Source organism: Eleutherodactylus coqui, chromosome 3 (assembly GCF_035609145.1).
Source record: "Eleutherodactylus coqui strain aEleCoq1 chromosome 3, aEleCoq1.hap1, whole genome shotgun sequence".
NCBI lineage: Eukaryota > Metazoa > Chordata > Amphibia > Anura > Eleutherodactylidae > Eleutherodactylus > Eleutherodactylus coqui.
In genome coordinates this window covers 195,994,844-196,018,627 of record NC_089839.1, presented here as the reverse complement: position 1 = coordinate 196,018,627, position 23,784 = coordinate 195,994,844, and the positions used below count along the sequence as shown (strand labels likewise).

The following is a 23,784-nucleotide window of genomic DNA, read 5'->3' as shown; positions in this document are numbered from 1 at the left end:
CATGAGCGATTGTTCTCTTGGTCCAAGATGAAAAAATCATAGCATATACTATTTTTGAGTGATTGTTCGTTTAAGAATTGTCTATTTCCTATGGAAACCTGAAAAATCACATAGTACTTGCATATAAATACGACTTTCATGCAAGTGCAATGATATATATAATTTACTATTGAAAGAGCGTGTAAAACCCTATTTACACGCAAAGATGATGGCTCAAAATTCGTTCAAAAGATAGCTTGAATCACAGTTTGAGCAAGCATTTTGCATGAACTACTAATGGGCACAAATGCCTGATACTGGTGCATCTTGTCTCCACCGGAAGTACGGGTGGAGACATGAGTTAGCCGGGTTGACCGAGAGGGGAAGGCCAGGTGACACCCACAGGTGGTGATTGGCTGCTACATCTCCCCTTGTGAGTGCACTGCTGTGAGTATGTTGGCTGCCATCTTCCCTGCCTGTGACCCCACTTGTGCTCAAAACTCACTCTAGTTAAGTTCCCGCTATGCCCCCGCTGTCAGTGTCCAGGCATCTGCAGCGCCTGTGCTCACAGTCCTGCTGTGACTCTCCCCTCCGCCAGCCTTCCCACTTGGCAGTCACTGCTGCTACCCGGCTGACTGCGATACAGCCCCCGGCACCCTCCTATCTTCGTTTCCGGCAACATGCAATTTGCAAGCGGTGAGTCTCCCTGGGGGCCTCCACACTGTGCTTGTGGCTGCGCTGTTACTCTTAGCACAGGTGGCGCTTCCGCCTCCCGGCAAGCAATGACAGCGGCTAGCAAGAACGCTGCTCCTCCGTACGGCAGTCTGCTGCCTCCTTGGCGATTAAAGCCGCTCCTCCAGACGCCACTCAGCTGCCTCCTCCGTCCTGCCATTCTGTGGGATCGCTGGCACCTTGCACCACTTTGCAGCCTCCTTGGAAGATGTTTCATGGCGCTGTTCGTGGTCCTGCACCAGGGGCTACATCTGTACTCCAGCGCAGTAGCCAATCTGCAAATGGCAGTGTGAACTGGCCGTTCCCGGCCAGTGCTCTAGGCCAAACCATGTCTCTACCCCTAGTTCTGGTGGAGACAAGATGCACTAGTACCCTTATGCCCATTAGTAGCTTATTAGCTTCATTTGTGTGTAAATGAGCCTCCCTTCGCTGTATGCAGATAACAGCGGTGGTCTGTTATTGGCATACAGCTCGCATTGTTCTCCCGAGGGGAAGCAGCTGAGAACAATAGTATCAGCACTCCTGCGGAGAATCACAGCGTACGGTCCTGGATATCAGCTGGCCAGCCGAATGATGTTTTTTTTTCTTTTCTTTTTTTTTAATGCTGAACTAAAAATCATTGTTCGGCCATAAAACAATCTATGGCCGCCTGCAGATGAGCGGGTCGGATCCGGTGGCGAGAATTCTCGCCGCGGGACCCGACCCAAGCACCTGCAGAGACGAGCGCGTACTCACCGGCGGCCCCGGCTCTTTCATGTGCCGGCTGCCATGCATGCCGGCGCAGACCGGGGCCGGCGGCCGGGTGAGTGACGTTTCTGTGCGAGGCTCTGCGAGCCCCGCACAAAAATAGGACATGCCGCGGTTTGTTTGCCGCGCGAGATTTCGCGCGGCCAAATCGCGGCCGTCTGCATAGGAGTGCGTATTGTAATGCACTCCTATGCAGGCTTTCAGTGGCGGAAATCCTGCCGCGGGATTTCCGCCCGTGTGCAGGCGGCCTAAGGAAGCATTTACACGCAACGATTATCGCTCAAAATACATCATTTGAAAGAATTTTGAGCGGTAATTGTAGTGTGTTAAAGGGGGTTAAGTGCAGCAACGCAATGTTTGTTTGTTTGTTTTTCCTGCAAAATACATCGCATTTAAAAATTGCAAGTTTACGAGTGCGATATTGGTCTGAGTTTGTCAGACTGATATCACACTTGCCTATGTGCTTGTCAATATACACTGACTGCCCACCTAATTAGAGACTTCAATCTACCAATGCGCTGGACCTCCTTTGGCATTGACAACCACAGAATTGGCGTGATGTATTAGAGGACCTGGGGTGTACCAAGAAAACATTACCCACGCCATTACTTCACCTACACCAGCCTGATAGGAAGGGGTTCATCAGTTTACCCTGCTTGCGCCAAATTGTGACTTCTCATCAACACAATAATGCTGGAACTGGTCATCTGCTGTTATAGCCCATCACGCCATTCTCAGCATGCTCTCTACACTGTTACACGAGAAAACCCCACGCGGTTTGCAGAAACATCCCGGCCCCGGCTAGTCTAGCACCGATGATCGGCCTCGTCTGAAGTCACTCAGATCGTTGAATTTTCCCATCTAATGTGGATTCATACTGAAACTAATCCACGGAAACTTGTCATATCATTTTATGCTGCACTCCGGGGAGAATTTCCATAAAGGAAAGCACCTATAGTGAAAGAGATGCTCCCCCTAGTAAAGGGGCCATGCATTGTGTACATTAAAAATAACAAGTAACAATATTAGCTTGCTGTGTATAATTGGGAAAGGTCATATATGTCAACTTTTCATTCTTTCATGCTCTTCAGATGATGCTGGGATTTCCTGCTGCGGGAGAGATGGGCAGAGCTGATTCATTAAGTATTTGGGCACATAGCTGAATCAGAGAAGCCCATGCCAATCTCTCATAGGAGTGAAAGTCATTCGCAGAGCTTACCACAGACATGAAGCTTGAGTATTATGTTCTTGGGGCAGTTTTGGAGTTTAGACCCCCTTAAATTAATGTTTCCATCTCACACAGAATTTCCAAACTGATTATCCATAAAGAGACTATGCATGACAGTGTGGATAACTTTAAGTGACAAAATGGATGCGTCCACAAAAATGAGTAGGCTTAGTTGTTTTCCTCTTACATGTGCTGTTGCTTAGTAACTGGTGAAAGTCGCCGAGCACGTACGTTCTGGAAGTATTGTCAGTTCTTCCAATTACATATTATTATATTCCGAGGTGTCAGACGTTGTCTTCTCTCCGTTTTATCACTAATATTTGGACCTGTTAATGAGCGCTCTTTATCCTCTTGGATCGAGATCTGTCTAGAACGCTACTTTCTGACCCATCCATGCTCGTACTGTCTTCCGGAGCTTCCCATGCTTAGCAGGAATGGATTTGTTGTTTTTCCCCTTCATCCCCAACTCTCACGGGACCCCTTATCTACAGATGGTTCCAGTAACTCTGACCCTTCCCACTAATCATGTAATTGTCCCTTTGTCATCTGCACAGACAGAAAATATGTGAAAAGTTCCGCTGTAGATTATCCGATCGTCTCCTAATCTTTTTTTTTTTTTTTGCTAGGTTTCCAATAAGCAGCCTCCAATAACATAAGTGCATTGGTACATGCTTGGGAAATTAGTTATTGCTGCTCTGCGCACAAGAGGGTCACAGTCTGAGGCTGTATTTACACGGGTTCGAGAAACTGTTTTTTTTTTGGTTTTTTTTTCTCTGCGTTTGCAGGTTTACAAGTGTGATGTCCATCTGAGTTTCTCGGACAGATATCGCACATGAATGTGTAAATATGGCCTCAAGGTTAGAGATAATCCGGGGGTTGTATACTGCATGGAAATGTATGTTGGAGGTGGGGTTTATATTTTAAGGATGGCGCTTATACAAAACATGTGATGCATTACTTTGTGTGCCACCACTGGCATCGCGGTCATTGACATCAGTGGGAGAGATGCCTTCTATTATACTTCCAGCTCTGACCACTCATGCAGACATCTGACAGTGGCTAAAAGATATGATTGGTGGAAATCCCAAGCAGCAACCCACCAATTAACTATTGATGACCTATAACAAAAATGCCCGGAATACCCCTTCTAAAAATACTATATTCATATCCATTTTTGAGAAAATGCAGCGCCAAGCAGTAATAACACTGTAACGAGGTTGTCACTTTGCTTTCCTAACTTCCCGAGGGTTATGCAGGCGACGGGGTGGACATACTGAGCAGACTAAGCAGATTTGCCGTTCAGAAGTGGAGAAAATTGATTAGCGTTGCAACCATAGCATCACTCTGCCTTTTCAGAAATGGGGAACAAACTTGATGCAAGCGATACTTCTATACATACTACCCATATATAACTGTAATATTATAGATTTAAAGTAAGCTAACTTCAAAAGAGAGGTACACAATCCACACATCACCGAAGAGATGAAGGTTCAAAGTGTTGTTTTTAAAAAAATTTTTTTATGACATTACCAGTAAGGCCCAATGCCCACAGATGTATTATCGCTGCAGATTTCGCGGCCAGGCGCCTGCCACAAATTGCACAGCAATGTCCGTCCATAGCATGCCATGTTAAATGATTCTTCCCTGCCCACAAGCGGAAATCAACTGCGCTTTTTCCGCTTGCGCACGGACAGCTTCCATTGCAGTCAATAAAAGACGTCCGATCCGCACCAATTTCAAAATGTAAATTATAAAAATTGTTGCAGATTCACTTCATCGCCGGCATGACGGCAGGGTCATTCCCTGCACTGCGCAGGTGCGCCAGCTGAGACGTTTGCCGCGGATCCAGGTGAGAATAAGGTCTCTGGCCAGCATCGGGTATGATTGTGCTGCGAGATTTCACAGTTGGAATCAGAGCCAGCCGTGGGCAAAAGGCCTAAGTTCCATTTTCCGTTTGAAAGCGCCTATAATGCGCTCCACGTTTTCCTGAGACGTGTATTGGCAACCAATGCTTTTCTGTTTGTATATGCAACGAAGTTCAACAAATTTTCTGTGCTTCTTGTAAATTTGCCTGTGACGAAACGGCTGTTTTTGGAATAGACACTGGAATTCATGTTTCTTAGCTCCATCGGTCTAAAGGACACTGCTCTCTCCTGGTTCTCCTCTTACCTATCTGACTGCTCCTTCAGCGTCTCCTTTGCTGGCTCTACCTCCCCTCCTCTTCCCCTTGCTGTTGGGGTCCCCCAGGGCTCGGTCCTGGGCCCCCTCCTCTTCTCCATCTACACAGCCCCTATTGGACAGACTATCAGGAGATTTGGCTATCAGTACCATCTCTTTGCTGATGACACCCAGTTATACACTTCCTCCCGCGACATCACAGCAACATTCCTCGAACGCCACCGACTGTACACTTTGTCTGAGGCCACCTGCTCACAGGCAGATTTGCATTGTCAAATCCGCGGTGGGCATCTGCCACCGGGTTCCGCAGCAAAAACCCCCATAACATGCTGTGGAAAAGTGACTCTTCCTACACACAATCCCCTACATCCAATCTCTTGCCCGAACATGTCACCTGCACCTCCAGAACATCGCAAGAATCCGCTCTTTTCTCATTGTGGACATGCTAAAAACGCTCACTGTTACCCTCATCCACTCTCGGCTCGATTATTGCAAATCACTGCTGATTTACCTCCCTGCAACAGACTCTATGCTCTCCAATCCATCCTAAATGCAGCAGCCAGGCTCATCTCCCTGTCCAGCCGCTACTCGGACGCCTCTGCCCTGTGCCGGTCACTGCACTGGCTGTCCCTCAAATACAGAATACAATTTAAACTCGCCACCCTTATCCACAAAGCCCTCCACAGCACCTCGGCCCCACCTTACCTCCCTCATCTCAATCCACCACCGAGCCTGCGCCTTCTGCTATTGAAATCAAATTAAGTGCCCCTTTAATTCGAACTTCTCATTTCCGCCAAGACTTTTCCAGAGCAGCACCAGTGCTCTGGAATGAGCTCCTAAAACTATCTGGGCAATCCCTGACACACCAAACTTCAGGCGTGCTCTAAAAACGCACCTCTTCAGGGAGGCATACCACATCTCCTAAACCAAACCCCTCTGTACGCCACCTGATAACATGCTCCCTGTCCTAGTGACTGCAATCCCTGCTAGCTGCAACCAACTGCCCCCCCTGCAGTCATACCAAATCACCCATCACACGGCTTAAAGGGGTTCTGACACAAATAATTTTTTTATGCTTTAGCAGCCATTGTTCCCTGGTCTGCCTAATGGACCCAGGGAACCCATGGGTTAATGGCTGCTAAAGCATAAAAATCTTATACTTACCTGTTCTCCTGTTGTTGTTGACATCGGGGGGTCATCTCCCGGCAGCATATTAGCACTTTCTGCTTAGGTTAAGCAGCCTGACTAGAGCCACCTGATTGGTGCACGCTGTGCAGTCACGTGGTGTCGAAGAGCCAATCAGGTGGCTCTAATCAGCAGCGCTGCTTAACCTAAGCAGAAAGTGCTAGTATGCCTCCCGGCAGGCAGTCTTCTTCCTCCAGCAGCCGCGCCGCTCCGGGATCGCGCGCATGCGCAGTGGAGAGGTGCCCTCTGACAAGAGTCAGGACGGGCCGCATCTCCACTGCGCATGCTCAGCACTCCGGAGTCCAGCAGGACGGACGGGCCGCCCACAGCAAGCACTGTGCGGTCCGTCCGTTCACCTCGGAAGTGCCTGACGGACGGACCAGAGCAGGAAGCGGTCTTTTTGACCGCTCCTGCTCTGCTTTAAAGGCACAGAAGAAGATGCCGGCTGGAGGGGACATGCCTGGCGATCGGGCCAGGCCAGGCAAGGTGAGTACAATTTTTTTTTTTTCATGTCAGAACCCCTTTAAGTCTGACCATTGTCTATGTGTATAGCATCCCACACTGTCCACCTCACCATACCGTGCACATCTCCAGCCCCTTTACCTTCTGTATCACCCCATTAGCTGTAGTATGTAAGCTCGTTGGAGCAGGACCCGCACCCCTACTGTTTTCATCAACTGATTACTACATGTAACTGGTTTTTGTTTCCGTTACCCCTGTTTTGTTAGCGCTGCAGAATATGTTGCCGCTATATAAATAAATATTAGTATGTGGCACTTTAACAATAGATTCACACTTGGCAAACGCAAGCACACAGTTGCTTCTCTTGTGGTGTCACCACTTTGCTATAAATTGTAAACCCTAAGAAACAGCGCTGCGGTGTGTCACTGAAAAGGAAACTTAGGGCAGTTTTACACAGGCCGGCAAACCATTCAGATTCCTGTGTCCAGCGGCACTATGAATGATTACGGGTCAGTGTAAAGGCACGCCCCGACTGAACGACAAATGAGAATTTGCTTGCTTCTCATTCGTTGTTCAGTTTCTGCATGCAGAACACTGGATGACAATCGGCCCGTGTAAACATGCAGTTGTTCGTTTATTAGGACTGCCTGCTTACTGTGAATTGAGGTGATTCCCCGGTCCACTTCACCTCCATTCACTGAGTGATGATCGTTCCCATGTAAAAAGAACGATCATCGCTGGGACGATGTGTCAGACATTTGTACCTGACCAATCGTCCCATGTAAAAGGGCCCTTACTGGTAATGTCATAACAAACTTTGAACCTTCCTCTTTTCACTGATGTGTGGATTGTGTACCTCTCTTTCATAGTTAGTAATTAAATCCCCAAATCTGATAATTAAATGACTGAAATGTCACCTGCAGTTCTCCTGGTATTTCCATGGAGATATCCGTGTGACGTTCGCTTACTGATGCGTTACAAAGAAATTTGCTTCCCTGATTAAAACTAAAACAACTTTGATGCGTCCTGAAAAATACATGATGCTAAAGTGTTTTGGGGTCTCATGAGATATTTATGGGAATGAAGTGTACAAGCTTTCTGCTCATCTTAATGTCTTCTCAAGTTTTGATAATTGGCTCTAGTGGCATCTCTGTACGGGCGCTCCACCAACGTGGTAACTTGATTTGGATTCGCCTCGCTGTTTGTTGAAAGTATTAAAATTTTAATTGCGAAATAATTACTTTTGTAATATTCTATTATACCTATCATGGCGCCTGCTCGGGCGCTGCACTCGTTGTTGGCTGTTTAGTCGTTCACGGCCCTTGAAGGGAGGGGCCCTACAGGCGAGCTTCCTCCATGTTTTTCGGTTTTGCATTGCTTCTTTCAGTTGTGTGATGTCCATGCCAGTATCAGCTTTGACAGTATCCGCCATCATGGCGGACAAGTCTTCTCTTGCCACTGATCTGTCCAAGCATGCACTCATTAGGGTCCATTATAGAACTAGTGTGTGATGTCCATAGTAACCAATAAAAGATGTTGTTTTAAAAGGCCTCTTATTGGTTACTATGGGCAACCCTTTTTTTTTTTTTTTTTTACATTGGCTTTATTTAAAAGCCACTATGAGCCTTTTGTGTCAAAACGATGACCTTGTTGTGGCAAGCAACCGAAAAAATTGGACATGTCAAGTAGTTTGTGGGACACTATCTGTAGGAGGTGACTGTTTCATTTTTTGAGGTTTAGTATCGCCTAAAACTGATGGCATGAGAACTTTTCGAAAACGGTGGTTGCACATCAAATCCTAAGCAGAAAAAGTATTGTTTGGTGCCATTACAGAAACCGATCGAGGTTTCCCACAGCAACGGTCCGTTCACTACTATTGTGGGATTCAGGGCACCGAGGCAGATTCTTCAGGCAGAAAGTAAGGTTTTGCGCCAGCATGGGCTCAGAGGAGTAAAATCCAAAGTCTGAGCCCTGAACACAATGGGATATATAATTATGGCTGATGCAACCTATACAATTTTATTCCTTTTTCCTTATCTATATATAATCTGATATGCCCAAGACTCGTGGGGTTTTGTAGCCCCCGGTTCCCTATGGAGCATTCCTCTGTTGCATCACACGAAAACATGATTTTCGTGTGGTGCGATGCAACTTTGACAGTAGGAAATCCTACTGTCAAAGCCCTAAACTAAGCCCTAGCTGCAGGGGGAAAAAAAGTATACATCACCTCACTGTATCCTCTCCCCGGCACCATTCTTCCTCATCTCTTCTGGCCGGGGATTGAAAAATCCCTGCCTCCTGGAAGCGCTACTGCTGATTGGCTGACGCATAGCGAATCACAGCCAATGCTCAATAAACCAATCACAGCCATTCATCTAGTGCTGGCTCTGATTGGCTAAGCATCAGTCAATTAAAGGAAGCGGGGATTTTTCAATCCCCCGCCAGAAGAGAATAAGAAAACCTGTGCCGGGGACCAGGAAGATGCTGCAACGGAGCCAGACAGCGCTTCCAAGGTGACGCATAAGTTTTTTGGTTTTTTTCTCCTGCAGCTGGGGCTTATTTTCAGGGTAGTGCTTGGTTTTTCTACTCCCTCCCCGACCAGCGAAGCAATATTGCTGTGATTTTTCTCATGGCGATGCCGTGTCAGACGTTTAATCGAGGCCTAATGCCCCTTTTACACGAGAATCTCCCCTCACCAGCTGGTTCACACTTGGGTAGCCGGTTTAGACTGCATATTCTCGAGCACTGGTTGTTCAGGGTTTCCTATTTCTATGTAAATAAGGGAGATGGAATATTACCCAGAGGAGCGTGCATGACCATTTGAGTCTCCTCACTCACCGTCTAGGTGCTCTCCCTAAAGAGAAAAGATAGCGTTTCTGACCTATTTCTATGTGAAGCACTAAGCCATCAGTGTTTATACTGCCCAACGAGTGAATGAACTGGCACTTACAGTCAAACCTCTAGTTTCGTTGGTAATCCGTCTGAAAGCAATCGGCCAAACTTGAAACCAATGAAACTTAAGGTAACTATGTCAATAGAAATCAATGTAAATCCAATTAATTCGTTCTAGACATTCCAAAAGACACACCAAACCACATTTAATAGAGAATAAATATGGTTTTTAATACCAAAAAAGCAGCTTAACGTAGAGCTGTGTGTTATCTGGGGTGTTACATAGGACTGCAGGTAGCATCATTATCTGTCCCAAGAGTTATAACTGTTATCTGTGGTGTTACATAGGACTGGCATCAATACTCTCCTTTCAGGTGCAGTCAGGGTCTCCACCACTGCTTTTGGAGCTTCTGGCCAGCTGCAGGGTGCTTGTCAAACTGGCAAAGCATCTATTGCTAGTGACGGGGATTGTATTCCCTGCCTCCCAGCAAGAGATTGCTCTGATTGGCTGAATGATAGCCCACTCAGCCAATCACAGCCAGCCGGCGAAACTAGAGGCGACATTCTGGCTTGAAAAATCAACAAAACTAGAAGACAATGAAACTAGAGGTTTGACTGTAATTTTTATGCCGGCTGAAATGGAGCATTGAACAAGAAGCGCAAGATTCTCTTTCGCTGTTCAGTTGCTCGTTTGAACGGTATTCTGAACGATTATCGTTCAGTCTAAATGCAGCAATACTGGGGGTCCATTTAGACTTGCCGATTTCTCATGTGAACGAGCAAACGATGTCAAATGTTTAATTTCAACACCTGATCCTTTTGGGCCCCCTGGAGATAAGCCACTGTCAGGTGCAGGCTCTCCACTGTCATGTAAGACGCATAATCGTTTGGCCGAACAGAGTGATTTTCTGTATGGGGGATTTGGGAGAAATGGACGTTCATCAAATGAGCCTTCGGCTAACGGCTATTAAAGGGTGTATGTGTACCCTTAGGGCTTATTCCCACGAACGTATATTAGTCATCCAGTTTTCACGGATGGCCGATATACGCTACGATGGGAGAGAGAAAACTGGTAAACGGGCGCACAAATCAAACGTTTGTGCGCCCGTTCAGACGGCACGGGCCCCGGCGCATATACGCCAAGGCTACCATGCCGTTGCCCCTATGCCCTCCCTACCCCTTGCAGGCTCACCTTTGCTCTCCTCCCTGCTCGTTCTTTGCAATTGGAGGGAGTGGAACGTGGCTGGAGCTAAACGCTACCCCGTCCCGCCGCCTCCCATTGCTTGCTGTGGGCAAAGGGAGGGTTGGAGCCTAACTCCGCCCCGTCACACCCCCTTGTCCATAGCCAGCAATGGGAGGAGGTGGGGCAGCACTTGGCTTTGCCCACGTCCCGCCACCTCCCATTGCAAAGAACGAGCAGGGAGGAGAGCAGAAGGGGGGAGTTTAGCAGCCACGCTGCTAAACTCCCTCCCACCTCTGGCTGTTGTCATGGGCTCCCATAGGAGCCAATGCAGCGGCCGACGCATTCTGGCCCAAAAGATAGTTCTAGGACTATCTTTTGGGCCCGACGTAAAAACGCCCTTCGCTATATTGGCCAGCCGGCGCTTTAACGTCACGAGAATACGGCCATCTGATTTGATGCATTGGAATCCAGTGCATCAGATCACATCGTATATCCGCCAGCAGTGGAAACAGCAGGCTTATATATGCTCGTGTTAAAGAAGCCTTAAAGGGTATTTTTACACGTTGCTGATTTGCTGCTGATTTTGGTGCAGATCTGCAGCAAATTTCACCCTTCTGATTGAATTCAAATGGAAAGGGTGAAATCCTGCTGCAGATCTGCACCAAAATCTGCAGGAAATCTGCGCTGTGTAAGCATATTCTAACTTTTATTACCATGAACACAGAAAAACGTCACTTTCAAGGAAATGAAATCATCATGGGAGAACACAGCAAAGTGGTACCGGTCGTAATGTTGTCATACAGTGCACAAATATTACCGCCATGCAGATATGATTATGTACTGTGTTCAAACAATATTATATTGCCTTATATGCACATACTATACTTCCTTAAAAGGATCACATATGCTCAAATGTGAGGGGACAAAAAGCTCCCTGGAAAATAGGATGAGTTGTCAAGTCTACATTTTGGAAGACTCTTCCTATTCTTCATAGCCTGGTCGTCACTAAATGTAGATACCGCTTTCCCCTCTCTGTATTCATCTTATGTTGTGATATTTCTCCCTGATTTAATTTATTTTCAAAGATGATTACGTAAAGAAATGTCCCCTTTGACTTCAGGTAGATGTCTGCACGCAGTGACTGATCATTGAATATTCATCAGTTGGACTGGGATCAAAGGCTGCGTTTCCTTCCTTTCAATGCAGCAGCAATTAGTGAAGAGAGGAGAATTGAGCACCGACTGAAAATATGTCTATACTTTAAAGACTATCTTTTCATCTCGTGGACATCTGTTGCTTTTTGAGCTTTGAGATTCCTGATGATTTTCCTGGTCATGCTGGCCATACTTCATTACTGCAAGCATCTCGGACCTGGACACTTTGTCAAAAAACAATCCAGCCCCTAGAAGAAATTGTCGTATTAGCTGCAAAACTCAGCATACAGTTCCATCTCAGGCAGATATATAAATGATGAGAGTTGTGGTGGGATTAGATGAATGGTCTTGTCACCAGAGGCGCTAAAAGTGGTTCCCCCCCATGGCCCATAAAAGACTCTCCGAGGCTTTTTGTGTGTAGTGACCTCCTCTTCCGCTTGTGCTCGGAAGCACACACAAGGGGGTCACAGGAATGTATCCACAACATTGTCACACTTCTGTGACTGCCCCCTTCGCCAGGTTTATCACCAATATAACATGTATGGGACCATCTGGGGGCCGACTTCAACAGCCTAGGAGTTTGCCTGATCTAGAGGCTCAGTTATAGCAAATGTGGAGTGATATGCCACCAGATACCACACGGAATCTGTATACTTTTATGCCCACCCGTATCACATCTTGTATCCAAGCTAGAGGCAACCCAACAAGGTACTAGAGCCTCCATGCCCGCTTGTATCCAAGCTAAAGGCGGTACAACAGGGTACAAGAGCCTCCATGCCCGCCCATATCACATCTTGTATCTAAGCTAGAGGCGACCCAACAAGGTACTAGAGCCTCCATGCTCGCTCGTATCACATCTTGTATCCAAGCTAGAGGCGACCCAACAAGGTACTAGAGCCTCCATACCCGCCCGTATCACATCTTGTATCCAAGCTAGAGGCGGTACAACAGTCTCCATGCCCACCTTGATCACATCTTGTATCTAAGTTAGAGGCGGTCCAACAAGGTACTAGAGCCTCCATGACAAGCCGTATCAGATCTTGTATTCAAGCTAGAGGTGGTTCAAAAGGGTACTAGAGCCTCCATGCCCGCTCATGTCACATCTTGTATTCAAGCTAGAGGTGGTACAACAGGGTACAAGAGCCTCCATGATGTTATGTGTCTTAGGCTAATTGACAAAACTTTAGGCCCTGCCGGCCTACTACACTAGCTGACCGTAGGTCATAGTAACTCAGCTGTCTGATGAAGAAGCCTGTAAACCTCGAAACACATTACATGCTGGTTCTGAATAAAGTATATGTTCTTAAGAGCTATTTCATTGACTTTTTTTTCCCTATAGTCTCTTCATACCAACAGGTTGCACCAAAGCTGCATTCCTTTTTCATCCTGTTTGTGAGGGCTGGGCATTTCTCCTTTGCCTTTCCACCTGCACTCGGACTGGGTAGAGTGCTTATCTCTTTGTGGGCTGTATTCGAAGAAATAAGTGGCCTTTATCGTAACCTGCCAGTAATTTATTGATATGTCTCCACCCATAGACTTCTGTTATGTTTGGGTTTTCCAGTTTTTCACTGTTTATCGTTTTTGCCATTGTATTCATTCATTTTGTTGGTCTTCCTATCCTTTCCTCTTCTTCTGGCTTCTGTGCTTGTGGTCTTTACTTTTCATATATTAAGGGTTCATGCCCACAGTCAGAGCAGGTTACGCTCGCAGATTTACACCACGGGAGCACCGCGGTGGTAAAAAAAAACAAACGTTTTTCCGAGGTCTCCATTAATACTATATTAATGGAGACTTCCGCTGTGGAAAGATGTGGTGAAATAGAACATGCCGCGATTCCCCCCCCCCCCCTCCCGCAGCGGAAATCCATGGCAGAATTGCGCATGTGAGCACTGGCAGAAAGCAATTGGGTTCAGAAATCCATTTGTGGGCATTAGCCCTAACTCTGATTGTAAAACAATAAGACACAATGGAATCGTCTTCTAGACCTTATTACTTCCTTGGATCCTGATGAGAAACAGACATCCACAAGACTGACAGGGCTGGGTAGCATAATCATTGCAGGTGTCCTAGATATTCTCCTTAAAAATAAATCCGGATCTCCTCTTCTGCTTTGCACACCGATGTGTTTTTGCGACAATTGAGAAATACAGTATGGCGCATAGAAGCCTTTGTCAGTAGACTATTTCTGGCGGGGTGGTTGCTACATGCAAACTGCAAAGGTTTCTAATAAGTGTCAGAAGTGTTCTTATGGGTGGGAGGATGGGGGGAATCTCTTCGTACACTTATGAGCTACTGTTGTTGTCATGGTAACCTGTGAGCTGTAGTTGTATAGAGAAAAAGTTGATTAAATGTATTCGGAAAAAGGAAAATGGGGTCTGATACTTGAAAAACCTATTAATGGAGAATGGTAATAAAACCCAGTGATACAATCCTCAAGAAACCATATCTGTAGGATGGTCTTGCAACATTGATTCCAAGTAAAAAAAAAATGGAATAGTGGTTGAAATTGCAATATATCAAATGTTACATAATGGAATTCAGGGGGTGTTTGATAATTGCACCAATTTTCATCTCCATCATCAAGAGTTGTAGGTTTGCCTTAAACATCTTGGATTTTGTACTTCAGTTTGAAAATGATTGTTGTATGTCAAAGAGCAAAAACGGCACCACATCTTTTCACAGGTCGTATGCGGTATTGCAACTTGGCTCTATTCGCATCAACTGAGTTGAGCCACAATACCATACATTGCCCATGGACAATTGTGGCGTGGGCACAATAAAGCACTATGGCCAATGCTATGAGTTATGTGGTGGGCACAGCAATGACACCTTTTTTTAAATTTTTTTTTGGAAAAGGGCTTTAAACATTTTTGTTCCAGCACAGCTTCCCTCGTTATGTGCCTTCGAGCAACCAAGAGCAATCTTCTCATACTTCAGTTATCTTGTCTGGCTTTCCCCATAAACATCCTCATTATGGGAGAGCGATCAGCTGCTGCTAAAGACATCTGCTGCCATTTGACTCTTGGTAAAATGATTGTTTAGCCAAGTTGAAATACATTTGTTCTCGCCTTTCTGATGGGATACATCGAGGGGACAATAAGGCTGGTCCGTACGCGTTAGATTGTTGGCAGATCCCATTGACTTTGAAGTTATCTGCTTCCGATGTCTGTGTATGGTCATCTTTAAGGTGCCCAATTTGGTAGAAATTAGATATTTGGCCAATGTATGGCTCAATATCTAAGGTGAATGGGGGAATCGAGAGGCCAAATTGTCATCGGAAGGAACACTTGGCCAATGGCTAAGTGTATGACAGTATGCTGAGGGTTGTAGTTGTTCACAGCTTTCAGTGCTTTGTCTTATGCACATATTACTGTTACGTATTTTTGGTTCTTGACGGAAAGGTGGTATCAGCCAATCAGTAATTGGCCGCTTCATATTGGGGATTAGTAACCATTGTTCTGTGTAAACCTGCTCAGCTTGTTTTCTGGGTTATAAGTATCATGGGAACTAAGATTTTATCAATCATACCATATGATTGTGATTTTATATTTTTTTAACTCTTTAATTCCAAAATGGTGCTGATTTAATTTCTTGATCTATCTTTATAGTGGTCAGAGCTCTGCTTTTCCAAATCTCCTGCATAATCTGTGATGAATGCTAAAATTAAGGCTATCTGCAGTCAGCACTAGGGGAAGCTTAAAGTGGGCCTCCAGTTCTGTGACAAAATTCTGCCCCAGCACTGGAGGGGTGTCCATGACCTGTAAATTTTGTTGGACGTTGTTTGGTACCCCGGTTTAGAGTTCCTTCTTTGGGCACCCAGGGTGGCCTCCACCATCTTTAGGCTATTTAATCATCCCGTAGTGCCTTGGTAGTGTTAGGACTACCTATACACCAGATCTGTTCTGTGATTGGCCAGTGCTGATCAGGTGCTTAGTACTGCCAATCCCAGAGCGGTGCATCATTTAATTAGGAAATGGTAGCAGCCACCAGCTTAACCGAATGAAAGCTGACACCCAACTACAGGTAATGTATCCCCACCAGTTCTGAGAGAGAATTTTGTTCCGAAATCGGAGGGTCGCTTTAAAGAGATTACTGGGAACAAAAAAATGTTTTCAAAGCTATCCAGCCTACTGTAACAATAATAGAAGTCATTCTTGCCTCACCCAGCCTTCTACTGGTGCCCAACTCCCCACCATTCTCTACTGATCACCGGCCGAACTGAGCTGGTGATAAGCTGCAGCAATCACATGTCCCTAGGGTCCATGATATCACCTGTGCTTGTGGCAGCCAAGAGTGGAGAGCAGCGCGGAAGCCGGCATTGGCCGAATGGAATCTGTGGAGGATCGGTTGTGGGGAGTATCCTTTATCTTTTTACAGCAGGTTGAGCAGCTTTGCAAAAGAGTAAGAAAATATTATTTTTGACACCAAAGAGCTTCTATTTTTCTCTTTTGTATGGCAATGAAATCACAGAGGTGAGGAAAAAGAAAAAAACAAACACATTCACTGAAAAAGCCAAAAATACCTGAAGGTCTGCAAAGCAGACACGGTCGCCATAGGCACGATCGCCATAAGGCAGGCACAATCGCCACCGGCACAATCGCCGTAGGGCAGGCGCAATGGCCTTAAGCCCTGAGGATATGTAGTCAGCCAGACAATAATGTGTGGAGGAGCAACTTGTTCCTGGCAAGCTAATATGCAGTCACCCACTCAACCCAGCCCAGAATGGGGAGGAGTGACTGCATATACTAAAAGCCTGCACATGTGAACGATACCAAAGATGTCAGCCATTGATAGGTGGTGACCCACCATACAGGATATCAACCCTGGCTGATATGACAGCGGGTTGCCCTGTATCTCTAAGGTGGGCCACACTGGCTGACATCTTGGGCTCCCCCACCAACTAGCAAACTACATACAAAGATACTAATGCATACTGATAAAATGCGGGTGTTAGTACTGCATTTTGGCCAAAACGCATAGGCTGACGGACCGCGTCGAGGTCACACCGCTTCCGTCAGTACCTACGCTAACTCACGATAAATTACATAAAATCACAGAGGTGAGGAAAAAGAAAAAAACAAACACATTCACTGAAAAAGCCAAAAATACCTGAAGGTCTGCAAAGCAGACACGGTCGCCATAGGCACGATCGCCATAAGGCAGGCTATCACTCCATTCACTTCATTAACAGCGCCAGAGATTATTGAGTTCAAGCATTCCTAATCTCCGGTACATTATTGTCTGGCTGACTACATATCCTCAGGGCTTAAGGCCATTGCGCCTGCCCTACGGCGATTGTGCCGGTGGCGATTGTGCCTGCCTTATGGCGATCGTGCCTATGGCGACCGTGTCTGCTTTGCAGACCTTCAGGTATTTTTGGCTTTTTCAGTGAATGTGTTTGTATGGCAATGAAAACCACCACTGCCCATCGTGTTCTTTCCAGGTTCCAGATAGACGCAGCTAAAAGTAGCTCTACAGTAGGGGGGACCCATCAAACAAGCCCAATTGTGGCTTCCTGAACCTCCATGAGTCACACTAGTTTTTTTTTTTTCAAGGTTTTTGAGTGGTGTCAGTCTTAAATTTCTTTTCGGATAGTCTGTACACAATCGGTTATGCCTAGTCATTCTATTTGGAGCCAACGGATGTACTAAAGATAAACTGTGTTTGTTACAGAGGTGTCAAGGTGTCTGTAAAGTGATGTTCCGCTGTCTTCTAGAACGTGTGACATTTATTTCAACTGCTATGTGCAATCAGAATTATTGCATTAAAACATTTTTAGTACGAAGCTTTTAGACTCTGGCCAACTAGAGCCAATGGATTGTTGTACCACTATAGGCTTTTAGAGCCTATCCGTAGGATAGGCCATAATGGTCTGATCGGTGGTGGTCTCACAACAGATCAGGAAGTGACTGGCTAGTATTAGGCTCTTTGGTCAGTATGAAAAATGCAAGATTTTAGGCTTTTCTTAAAAATACAAAGTGAAACCGAAAAAAAAAAATACCCAAAATTCTTAATTATGCTTAACACAAAAATGTAATTTAATATAATTTTCTGGTGACACATTCCCTTTTTAAGGATGGAGCAGCGGTGCGTGTGTTCTACCACCACTCTACTCAGTTGTGAACCTTCAAAACTGTTCTCCTGATCGGTGGGGTCACTGAGGACGAACCCCCACTGATCAGATAGTTATTTTCACTTATGGCTAGGGGATAACTGCTAATTTTGGCACAAAACTTTTAATAAGTATCGATTTGTCCAAAGTGGAGAACTGATATAGCGTGGACTAGTAGTATTGGCCACATTCTCCGTATGCCTGTATGATTGATGAGCAAATTAGAGAGAAAGCGTATTCTCAGTTTCAGTCCTTTGATGGATATTTTTTTCTTTATGCCTTTTTAGACTTGGCAGATCTTTCTACCAGCACTAAGTGGATAAGGAATACCTTTCAGGATGCCCTTGGGAGAGGATGGGCCAAGTTGGAAGAAGAGAGCGGAAGACATAAGAGATATTTATGAATTCCGGGATGTGTTGGGAACGTGAGTATCTCCGGGGATCCTACAATCTTGTTATCTGGGTTTCTTAAAGGGGAGCTTCATCTTTGGTTGAATTTCATTTGTTGGCTGCATGGATGACTCTTACGTAGAGATTTTGGCGGTGGAGTCTCGGCAAATTTCATCCTATACTTTGTCACTGAAGATTTTACAATTTCAATCTGCAGCTTTTCTGCAGGGTAATGAGTGTACTACGGATTTGATTTTTGAACACCCCATCTAGTTGTATTGTACTGAAAACTGCTACAGATTTATGGTGCAATTGGCTGCATTTTCTCCATATGTGAGCATGGCTTATAAGTGCATTTATCAAGATGGGTTTATACTAGTCAACGCATATGATGGAGTAGCCATTAGGCATGATTACAGCAGTGCACCCAATAGAGAAAGTGAAGGCCATAATGGTGTGGCCTTCCAGGGTTCAAATTTAAGATAATCCTTGCAACTGTCCGTCAGCCTATCCTTCTATACAGGGTTATTACATATCATCTTCCCAATTTGAAACCCTCAAAACTCACGTTTTGATGCTCCAGATACAGAAATTTGAGATCACTGGAAAAACAAGCCCAAGCCGTTTTGTTGCACAACATATCAAAGGTGGTCCTAGTGAGCCCCCCTTTGTCACTGGACACACATGGAGCAAGGTTCCGCCATACACGTTGTAGCGGATCAGGACTGACTGATGCAATGGCTTCTAGAATGCATCCTCTCAGATCATTGTGGGTGGTATGTAGACTATAAAGCTGTCTGCACACGGGTGGGTTGGAGTTCAACCCGGTGGCGGTCGGTGACTCCAGCTTACCTATCTGGCATCTTCTCCTCTGCTGCGAATGTGCCGGCTGCAACATGCGCAGTACAGAGGATGCTGCACTGTCACTATAGCCTGCTCTGCTGCGAATGTGCCAGCCCACAGTGGGCCTCAGTAATATTAACCCCTCTCAGTAGTAATATTAACTCCGTCAGTAGTCCGCCTAATAATTATAACCCCACAGTAGCCCCAGTAGTATTAACCCCTTTAGAAGACCAAGTAATATTAACCCCTCTTAGTAGCCGCAGTAATAAAAGTAACCCCCTTAGTGGTAATATTAACCCCTCTTAGTAGCCCCAGTAGTAACGGTAACCCCTTCAGTAGCCCCAGTATTAATAGTTGTTCCACCCCTCCAACCCATATACTTGCCTCCTCCTTGTAGTCAGCACCGCTCCTCCTCTTCTTGGCGAGATCCCAGAGTGCACACTGACGTCAGTGTGTGAGCTCAGAATGTTTCCTCCCTTGTCCTCTCCTGCAGAACTAAGGAGAAGGGGACTCAGGGGTGGAGGATCCTGGCTGCACACTGACGTCAGAGTGTGCGCCGAGATCAGCGCTGCCAGCAGCGCCGCTGCGTGATTACTGTCGGGGAGCTGTGGCACCACAGCTGGTAATCGCTATCGTGGTGAGCAGCCAACAGTGGTGCATGACAGCAGGGTGTGCCACAGGTTTGCCACCACTGGGTGAATCCTGCACTGAGCAGGGGGTTGGACCCGATGACCCTTGAGGTCCCTTCCAGCTCTATGATTCTGTAAAACGGAAGTACACGGAAGAAACCCATGCAAACAGGGTGTGCAGAATTGAAAATTGCTTAATTCTACTTTCAATTCTACATCAAAATCCGCTGTGAGACTTATGAGTTTTGGTGTGGAATTTGCAGTACTGGATTTGGGTGAGTTATGTGTGCGAATTGCGTCTCGTGTTAAAGCACCCTAAGTGTCTTTGTTAAAAAGGAATCTTGTCTGAGAGGTTCTTGGATGTTACAGCTGACTGGCCGGATAAGCCAAATGTCTGGAGTACCTGTGGTTTTATTGCACAATCTTCAGAAAGCTTCAAGCGGATTCATGAAGTGGTTGCATTAAAAGGTTTTCTGTTTTTGAGGAAACTCCCATGGAAGTCCCTTTTGCTGCTGTCTATGCTGCTATTTTGGAAGGGATGGGGCGGTAAGGATTAGTAGGCGGGTGGGTGGGCACAGGCAAAAGTAGGAAAAGAAAACAATAGGAAAGAGCGAATTTCTTGATTGTACTCCCTTACAACTCCTAAAATCACCCCCAACAAACTCCAGATGGGTAAAAATCACACACCCTACTATACTATTCTGCTCCATTCCAGTGATCTGTCCTCCATACTCACGGCACTGATGTGATCGTGGTCTTGTGTTGTGTATGACACGTTATCACGCTGAGGATTTGGGCCGCACTGGGGACCCAGTGATCCCTTTAAGTGGTGAGAAGAGAACTGAAGTAGGTTGACTCCACCTGAAACCACTTTTCCTTTGAATTACAGAAGGTTTTCTTCTCCATTCATATCCAAAGCTCAATTCAGAAATCTGGTTTCCTGCTGAGGTTTGCGTTGTGAGATCTCCGATAAGGGAGTGTTCCACAGTGTTATTCACTACACTGTGGGATTCCATTTGGGGTTTCGTTACAGGTGCCGAGAACAGCATTGTGACGGAACCCTTAGGGCTCATGTCCACGGGCAAAATAAGAATTAAAATCCGCAGCGGATTTTAACTCTTCTTCTGCCCGCGGATCCGCACCCCATAGGGATGCATTGACCACCCGCGGGGTAGATAAATACCCGCGGATGGTCAATAAAAGGGATTTTAAAAAAAATGGAGCATGAAAAAATCCGGACCATGCTCCATTTTCATGCGGGTCTCCCGCGGGGACGGCTCCCGCAGGCTTCTATTGAAGCCTATGGAAGCCGTCCGGATCCGCGGGAGACCTAAAATAGGAATTTAAAAGAATTACTCAACCGGAGCGGGCGGGGAAAGCCTTCTCTTCCTCACGGCCGGATCTTTCTTGCTTCGGCTCGGCGGATGTGCCCGGCGCATGCGCGTGGCACGTCGCCGACGTGACGGCGACGTGCCGCCGGTGTGACGAATTCATCCGCCGGCCGGAAAAGAAGATCCGGCCGTGAGGAAGAGAAGGCTTTCCCCGCCCGCTACGGATGGGTAAATGCTTTTAAATTCTTATTTTCAGCGCTCATGTCCGCGGGGCAGGAGGGACCCGCTGCAGATTCTACATGGAGAATCTGCAGCGGATCTGATTTTCCCCGTGGACATGAGGCCTTAAATGGAAACAAATGGAACCGTTCACCATTTAGGGTTGCCACCGTTTGTCCAAGATAAAAATTTATTTTTTACCAGCCTCTAATAAGACTGGTAGAAACTAAACACTGGCATCGCCTTCTTGACAGATTACTGGCCGATTGGCAAACCTGGGTCCATTTGACAAGGGTTCTGTTCGTTTCAGTTATATTTGGAGTATAGATTAACTTAGTTGATTGCGCTATTCTCTACTCCTCATAGAACGGAAATGAGCTGTTCCCTTGTCAAACGGACATGAAAGTGGTGCCCATTTCTCTAATAACCGGTAGATGGTTCTATTCGGAGGTCCCAGTTGTTCTTGCACTTGTGATGGAACCTCCCGATGGAATCTGTTTGATCTCTGATTTTAAGTTACATGTCTGACAGCGGGTTGGACTCAACCGCTGTCTGTTTCCAAGGGCAGCTTGCTGAATTTTGAAACCAGCTGTGGATGCATATGGAAAAAATGGCGTAAAGCAACTCAAATTCGGTACAAATTTGTATAAGCAAACCTCTTCTGAAGAGTGCAATGTTGATAAGTGGAAATGGCTTAGTCATAGTTGTTATGTCAGTCACGGGTCTGTTATCTATAGTCCTCTTGCCTGATAATAACCTTCTTTAGAATCAGATAAGCAATGAACAAGTTTGATATTGAGAAAATGATCAGCAGCTGCCTGTGGGTGCTTATTGTTCATTTTTTAGTAGCGACATGACTAACCATCCAACTGCCCCCTTCATTATAGGACTATAGCCCATGGCCGTATTTCACATGTTAATTTGTTTGGTTGCATGCAGACTGTAGTTCCGCGTTCAAGCAATATATACAAAAAAGTAGGAGATTTTTAAGAGTTGCTGCTTTTCCATTTTTGATGCATCAGAACAATAAAAAAAAAACAGGTTGCAAAATTCTACATCCATTTACAGGGAATGTCAGTTTTTACAATGCAGTCCACAATCATCCTTCAAAGGGAACCTGTCACTGGTTCTGTTGTATCTTGTCTCCACCAGAAGAATGGGTGGAGACAAGATGCATGCCCACAACCAACGCCCCCAACTGGATTGGCTGGGCAGGAAAGTGGGTGGGCCTCATCTCCCCTGCCGGTTCCTGTCAATCACCGCTAGGCCTTGTCCCCTTCACGGCTCCTGCGCTGTGAGTCTCCTTGCTGCCGTCACATATGCTTGACATAATGCGAGGCCGGTGAGGAGACTGACAGCAGGAGACTGATCCAGTGTGGCGAAGCACGGAGGGCTGAAGGCAGAGCGGCGGGGTCACTGACAGCTGAGGCCATGAAAGTGGCAAAGCGCCGCAGAACTTGGAACGCTGATGGGAGGCTACCGGGGACAGGGTGCACGGGTGCGGTGCTTCGCCAGGGCTGGTAGGGGACCACTTCAGGAGGAGGCATGAGGTCACAGCGTTGCAGATGAAACCGCCTGTGGGTGGGGATGGAACCGACAATTACAGCGCTGGGGAGAGAGGGAGGACGGGGCGACAATTACAGCGCCGGAGGCGGGAGGGGAGATGGCACCGCTGAGCTGAAGGCGACAAGTTACAAATGGAAGAGCAACCACAGCAGTTACAGGGAGGTGCTGAGTGGACATGGCAGACCGGCGTAGGAGGAGAGTAACACAGTCGGCATCAGCGGACATGGGATGTCGCAGCCAGGACGTCTCAAACAGGGTACTGTTGTATTTTGTCTCCTACCAGCACAGAGTGGTAAGCTTGCATGCCAGAGGGGCGTGTACAGCTGTCACACTGACCCTTCCCTACTAGTGTAGCTGGCCAACCCATGTCTCCACGCCTAGTTCCGGTGGAAACAAGATACAACAGTCCCCCTGTCACTTCCCCACAGCACCATGAACTAAGTTATGGTGCTGTTAGGCCATGTGACAGTGTGATGTGTTTTGTTTTTTTTTGTTTTTTTTTAACACCCTCCCTGCCACTCTGTCCTGTGATCTTGTGGCGTTCCCCTCCAAAGCTCTTGTGGCGCAGGAAAACTGACTCTTTTCAAAGCCCCGTGTGCGCGCTTCTCCCATAGACTTGTATAGCAGAGTGCATGCACTGGACTCTGAAAAGAGTCAGATTGTGCTGCACGCAGACTGCAGAGGGGGCACCGCTAGAGCGGGTGAGTAAAGAATACATCAATGAGCTCCCTGTTACCCCCCTCAAGAGCATCATAACTTAGTTAATGGTGCTGTGGGGATGTGACCGGTTCCCTTTAACGGTACCTTCTACAAACTGCTTTGGGAGTTTTTCCGTTCTGTACTCTAATGAGCTGAAGAGTCAGATTTTTCCTTCAGTACCGCGCCAGGCACATCTTGTTCTTGATTGGCATGCATACTGGTTTCTCTTCACTGTAATTCCGCGCCGACACAGTAG

General features: G+C 46.4%; 1 protein-coding gene across 1 annotated transcript in view; it reads left to right on the top strand.

Annotated features, from left to right (window-relative positions):
- Positions 1–23,784, top strand: part of CAMK1 (calcium/calmodulin dependent protein kinase I) — a 142,136-nt gene that overhangs the window by 13,851 nt on the left and 104,501 nt on the right. The window contains exon 2 of the mRNA XM_066596746.1: positions 18,140–18,276. Within this exon, the coding sequence (XP_066452843.1) occupies positions 18,191–18,276 (86 nt within the window). The 5' untranslated portion in view covers positions 18,140–18,190. The remainder of the gene's footprint in view (positions 1–18,139; positions 18,277–23,784) is intronic.